The sequence below is a fragment of the Nematolebias whitei genome, chromosome 16 (genome assembly GCF_014905685.2).
Source record: "Nematolebias whitei isolate Nwh7 chromosome 16, NemWhi1, whole genome shotgun sequence".
Classification (NCBI taxonomy): domain Eukaryota; kingdom Metazoa; phylum Chordata; class Actinopteri; order Cyprinodontiformes; family Rivulidae; genus Nematolebias; species Nematolebias whitei.
Window position 1 is genome coordinate 37701209 of NC_056513.1, and position 6993 is coordinate 37708201.

Here is a 6993-nt window from a genome sequence, read left to right on the forward strand (position 1 = left end):
AAGTGTAATATTGACATAAAAGCATTAAAATAATAATTTCTATATCAACTTGTATTGAGAATACTTGCACACACGCAGACTCATGCAATTTAACAGTTTCCTAAATGGCTGGCAATGAACCCGGTCGCTCTATTATGATGAGGTTTTCATTTCAGTCCACAGTCCCTCGTTATGTTGACCTGCCTATAATAAAAATGTGTAGGAACATTGTCTAAAGTGCACTCCTTAGCTGTGCTATCTTTGAGTTAGCAGGGTGCACTCAGCTGAGTGCATTTTAAATGTTTAATTTATTTAGTGGTATGATGCAACAGCTACTGGACTGCTCTAACGTTGGATAATGAAGTCCTTCCGTTGTGCAGTCCCACTAGTTGTTTACATCACATCGTTTTGTAGCAGATGTTTTATGGTTCAGCTAATATAAAACCACAGAGAGAAGGTCAACAATGGTCAGCTGCTCCGACCAGTCAGTGATAAATGTGATTTAAACCCTTGATCAAATAATTGAGATCAGATTTTTAGGTGTCCAGTTGTTCTCCTATTGTCACTGTGTGTTTATACACAGTTTATAAATGCCCTTTCACTCCTTATTTTGCTGAAACTTTTTGTACTTCTTGGACTTTGATACCCCACCTAAACAGTAAAAAAAAAAAAAAAACTGTTCAAGCCAACGTCTTTTACATGTTTGTATGACTTCCATGACATCAACCATAACATCTCATTGTCTTTCAAATTGTCTTTAAGCTTGTAGCTCATCAAAAGTGCAATTTATCTGAAGTTTGAGGAACTGCAGATCTGAAATTCAATTTTCCTTTACCCAGTATTGCTAGAGGCAACCAGCATGAGACTTTAGGGCTGCACGATGTCATGTTCCTGCCAACCCTGCGCAGCCAGTGTGACCCTCAGCAGGCCAAGAAATGGCTGCCTCTGGCAGAGTCCCTGCAGGTTCTGGGCACATATGCCCAGACTGAGCTGGGTCACGGTCAGTCCTGGATTCACAATGAAACTGATGAACTTTAGGCACTTAAATGAAATGTTTTATTTAAAATGGCACAGAGTAGCGTTCTGGTTTTTGAGTTTTCAGCCAATTGTACACGTGGTTCTAAAACCAAACCACCTTCATGAAGTCTGGAACAGAACCAGATTTGAACCAGTGGAGATCTCTTGTACATGTTTGACAGATCCACATCACGTAGAGCATCAGGAGTTCTTTGAGTTTCCTTTAGATGTTTTCACATGTTGGATTTTTTTTTTAACACTAAATAAGACATTTGGACATTTTAAAGTAGGGCTCTGTGAAGAACATATAAATATATATGTTTAATCTGTTGTAGATAGCTTTTTGAACAACCTCTTTAGGAAACATTTTGACCAAACTGAGCTAATTGTTAGTTGGAACGAGGATCAGAGCACTTGGTGTTCTTAGCTGAGCTGAGATGGGGTCGAGGCAGGACAGCCGACCTGAGACCCGAAAGTCCCAGGTTCAATCCCCAGCCATTCCCACAAGTTGTGGTGTCTGTGAGCAAGACACCTAATCCCTAATTGCTCCCCGGGCGCTTGCATAGCTGCCCACTGCTCCACCTGGGCGCACCCCAGACACGATGGGTTAAATGCAGAGAACTAATTTCATCATTGTGTGGGAACATACAATGATGACAACACAGAACTTTATTTCCAAAACTTCAAGTGGTTTTTATGGCACCATTTCTTAGAGCTTTACACTGCAGTTAGTTTAGCATCCTATTCTTCACATAACATTTTATGGTATTTCATGCAAGTAGTGGCAGCAGCTGCTAGCTGTATCACACACCAGTCTCTTCCATAAGATTTCTACCAAAATACAATTTAAATAATAACGATTGCACTAACCATGCTAAAATTTTGAAGCTTGGAATTATTTTCTAACAACAAACTCAGCTCTGGCAGTGGGTCTGCTCCGTCTGGACTATTCTTTGCCTGTCGATACAGTTCCAAGTCGCCTGACTTCCAAAGCTGAGTGTCTTCATACACAAGCTACTTTTTAAAACTTGATACTGTTGTCAGTTTAGCGTCCATGGATGTTTCAGTAGATATGTTGTGGATTTCGTTCTGGATTGGACCCCAGACTGCACCAGAAATGCCCCAGCTGCTGGCTCTAGCTGTTTGCCATTCAAAGTACCATTTGCATAAACTGCTATAAAGTTATGAGCTGTTCATTAGGCCTGTCACAATAAACAATAAATCAATTAGTCGCATGATCAATGAAAGTTATCAACCTCATTTTAATTTATCTGCTTTATCGTTTCTTCGTGTCTCTCTTTCTACTGAAGACACTGGATGACAAAAAGCCCCTCCCTTTCTCTTTTCTCTTTAAAATCCACTTTAACCATCCAAAATCGTGTTTTCGGATTGTTAAAAGCAGCTAAGCCGAGAAGCTAAGCTACAAGCTAAGCTAACAGGCTGGCCCCGGGGAAAAAAAACCTCCGTCTTGTCGAAGCTCCAAAATTCACAATTGAAACCTGTGCCTTCATGTAAAAAGTTTTTCTCTGCAAAAAGAAGCTGAGAACTTGTTTATTGATTGGTTTTAATTTAAAGATTTGTGTGAAAAATGCTATGCTAAAGAGCTCAAACCACACCGAGCGCCCGCCATTTTGAGAAGCGAAGAAAGACAGCCCATGTCGCATCAAGGGGCCTCCCTCCCATTTTTCTTAAAGAGACACTGCTCGCTCCCTCACTATCCATCCTTCGGTTCAAACAGTCTTATACTGTCATCCGGTGGTCAATAAAGGTACTACATGCAAAACAAACATTTCTTCTTAAATTTGACAATAATTAATAATTATTGTCAAATTTCAAACAATATCGTTTATTGCAGTAATTTCTGACACAATTAATCGCCCAGCAAAATTTGTTATCGTGACAGACCTACTGTTCAGCTGCTTTAAGATCTCTTCTGATCTTGGCTACATTTGAACCAGCCTTTAGCTCATCACTGCTTTCAAAGATAAACTCTTTTTCTTCAGACTGAGTTGTTCACAGAGCCATTTACAACCAGTAAGATAACGTTTGCACAGAGCCCCACTTCAAAATGTCTTAAATATTCCTCTAACCTCTTCATCATAACGCTCGTGTATCTGTTCCACTGTTCCTAACATCGTTCAGCTAGAGTCGGAAGGTTTAGCACAAAACAACGCCCATAAAACTAAACTAGTTCTGTCTTGTCCAAAACATATAACCAGTAACATCGCCGCTGTAACACCTTTTACACTCCCAGCGTTCTCATGTTTCTCCCATGTTATTATGATGATGATGATGATAATAATAATAATAATAATAATAATAATAATAATAATACACAGAAGCTTGTGTTTCCTGTTGTAATTTGACAAAATCAAAGATTGCAAATAGTTTTGGGCGTTTTGTTTCTATTGACTTGTTTAGTTTCAACTTTGCATTTTGGGTAAGAAGAAACTGAAAACGTTATATTTTGAAGTCAAACTGTCCGTGTTATAATTATGGAGTCTACTGTTTTGAGATGAGGAAATCTGTCTTCTGACAGAGTCCTCTGGATGTCTCTTTGTAATCTGAGAGGCTGGGTCAGAGAGAATGTAGGTCAGGGCAGCCATTGTTTTCTTTCCTTTTCTTTTTGAATCAAGTTTGTAAATTGGTAAACGATCTGCACATTTACTCTCAAAATTTAGAACCAATGTTTATGGATTTTAAGACGACGCAGTTATCATAAAAAGAAACTCCTTTCAGTTTTAAGGTGATGTTGCACAACTGATTCCATCATGTCATTGTTTATAAAGAAAAGCAAACTCCAGATGAAAGCCTGTGTGTAAAACTGGGTCCACTGCTGCTTCCATCAGCCAGGCGCTGATCCAATGAATAACTGATCATCATCAGTGTGACCACGTCCACATACAGAGGAGTTTGTCACTTTGCTTCTTTTTCTTTCGGCTGCTCCCTTCTTCAGGGGTCAGCACAGCAAACTAACTCGCACGAAGACATGGCGATTATTTTTACACCAGATGTCCTTCCTGACAAAACCACAAACCACCGAGCTACCACAGCAGAGAGCTGCTATCTAGAGCACCTGGGGGTGCAGATGATGGGGGTTAAGGGCCTTGCTCAAGAGCCCAGAGGCAAATGAGGGTGGCGACAGTTGCTTCATCTATCCCACCCACATTCTTGATGTTGTCGGTACTGGGGGTTGAACTGGCGATCTTCCGATCACAGGCCCACTTCTCTAACCTCTACACCACCACTCCCAGTTTGTCACTTTACTGCTCTGGAGAATACAGGTGTGTGTTAACACAATGCCAAGCTGGAAAGACATCAGCAATGATCTTGGAAGATCAACAATCAACAGCTCATCAATCTGGAAATGGTCAATCATCATTTTTGAACAATTTGACAGTTTTTTTCAGGAAACGATGTTGAAGCAAATGACCCCCCCCCCCCCCCCCCCCAACGCACGGTTTATAGATAATTAAAAAGTAAAAACACTGTCTTCACTGTCTTGGGCATCACGGTGTTGCAGTTGGTAGAGCTGCCGCCTCTCGGCAAGAAAGTCACCAGTTCAAATCCCGGCCCTGGACCTTTCTAGGTTGAGTTTGCATGTTCTCTTCATGCATGTGTGGGTTTTCTCCAGCTACTCCTGTTTCCTCCCACAGATCAAAAACATGCATGTTAGACTAATTAGTAACTCTAAATTATCCCGAGGTGTGAGTGAGTGAGAGAGTGAATGCTTGTTTGTCTCGTTTGTCTCTATGATGGACTGGAGACCTGTCCAGGGTGTCCCCACCTCTCAAACAGTGACTGCTGGACATGAACACCAGTGACCTCCATGACCTGAACAGGAAGAAGCAATTTCAAGATGATTGATGAAAACATCAGTCTACAGTCCTTAGTTGGTATCATGACAGAGCCATTAGAAAACATCAGTATGCTTTTTAAAGGGTTGCAGCAGAAATCAGCTTCTTAATGAAAGTAACGTGGTAGCAGGACTTTCATTCAAGTGAACGTCTGGAACAAAACGGAGGAGAATAAAGTTAACCATTCTTCACAGCATCGTGCTCGGAGAAGAATCAAAGCTTCTCGGTACAAACGCCTCACATAACTGTTGAGTGCAACGGTCGAGGTTGATCAAAGACACCCGTCTGACCCAGATTTAGTTACACAATAAGACAATGATCTGAAATATGGCCGCTGATCTACAACCAAACAATCGATATCCAGTGGTGGTGGGACCTTCAGAAAGCTGAGCCGAAACAAACAAATGAACTGAAGGGATGTTGAAAGAAGAGACCAACCTCCTCCACAGCCATCAGAGAATGAAAGGGTCATGAAGAACTGTGGCTGGATGTGCTTCTGCAGGCCTCTGGACCATGGGGTCTCGGACCACTTCGTTTTTCACTCACAGCTTTTCCAGTTTGCTCTTGTTTTGTAATAATATGGTGGAATCTGTTGTGAGTTTTTTACACTTGAGGTTGGATTTAAATGATTTCAGAATCTGGTACAAAGCAGATGATATGCACAATTTATAAAAATAATTGAAAGAAGGTTGACTTCTTTTTCTCTGACTGTGTCATTCTTTATTGTTGTGATCGATTTAGCGCTGAAGACCAATTGAAATGGGGATGAAATGAGTTGTTTTAAGTAAATTTTAATTACATGTACGGTTTGTTTCAATCAGCACTTCCAATGTGCATGTCATGCTCAAAAGCTGTTTTGTCTTTGTTTGCTTGCACCCTTCTGTCCTCTCCTTCACCCTCATTTAAACCACGTGAACAATTTACCACAACTCTGTCAATTAAAACCTTTCCACCATTTTACTTCAACTTATCTGCTTAAACTTCCTTTTATTACTCTGGTTTCAAATCAAAAATATTTTCCTCTTTTCCACATCACCACCTCCGTTTCTTCTCTGTTGTGTCTTTTGTTCCTCTTGCTTGGACAAGTTGTGTGCACCCAGGCAGGCCATCGCCCTTGGACCTTCATTTGGCGATGTTCCTGCCCACTCTGCTCAACCAGGCCTCCCCAGAGCAAATGGAGCGTTTCTTCATGGCCACCTGGAACCTAGAGATCATCGGCACCTACGCTCAGACTGAGATGGGCCACGGTAAAACCAACAAACCAGTTCTGAATGCCAGTACACCCCAAAAGTATTCTGTAATGATGAGACTCTTTTAATATGTGGATACATTTGATCCTGCACCACTCAACATTAACAAAAATCATTCTGACTGGACCTTAAAGATTCAGATTTTAAACTCTAGAAAATAAATGAAAATGTTGAGCTTATACATTTTACTTGTAATAATTTTACTGTCAGATGTGGGTGGTAGAGGTGAAACACCCACACCTGCCTCCATCCTCATTTGCCCCACTCTGGGTCCTTGAGCAAGGCCCTTAACCCCCACCATCTCCTCCCCCAGGTGCCCTAGATGGCAGCTCTCTGCACCACACAGAGGGCTGTGGTAGCATCAGGAAGGACATCCGGTGTAAAAACAATTGCCAAGTCTTCATGCAAATTACCGATAGTTCGCTGTTGCCACCCCAGAGGAAGGGAGCAGCTGAAAGAAGACAAAATATACAGTTTTAATATTTTATATATTATAATATATATAATCCATCCATTTTCTTTACCCGCTTATTCCATTTTGGGTCACGGGGGTCGCTGGTGCCCATGTCCAGCAATCACTGTGCGAGGGGCGGGGTACACCCTGGACGGGTCGCAAGTCCATCACAGGGACACATAGAGACAAACGAGACAAACAACCACTCACTCTCTCACTCACACCTAGGAACAATTTAGAGTTACCAATCAGCCTAACATGCATGTTTTTGGTCTGTGGGAGGAAACCGGAGCACCCGGAGAAAACCCACGCATGCACGGAGAGAACATGCAAACTCCACCCAGAAAGGCCCCTGGACCGGGGTTTGAACCAAGGACCTGCTTGCTGAGAGGCAGCAGCTCTACCAGTTGCGCCACCGTGCTGCCCAATATATATA

The 6993-nt window shown here is 41.8% G+C and overlaps 1 protein-coding gene across 1 annotated transcript in view; it reads left to right on the top strand.

Annotated features, from left to right (window-relative positions):
* The window catches only part of acox1 (acyl-CoA oxidase 1, palmitoyl), a 26748-nt gene that overhangs the window by 5348 nt on the left and 14407 nt on the right, over positions 1-6993 (top strand). The window contains exon 3 of the mRNA XM_037689878.1: positions 819-979. Coding sequence (XP_037545806.1) covers positions 819-979 — 161 coding nt within the window. The remainder of the gene's footprint in view (positions 1-818; positions 980-6993) is intronic.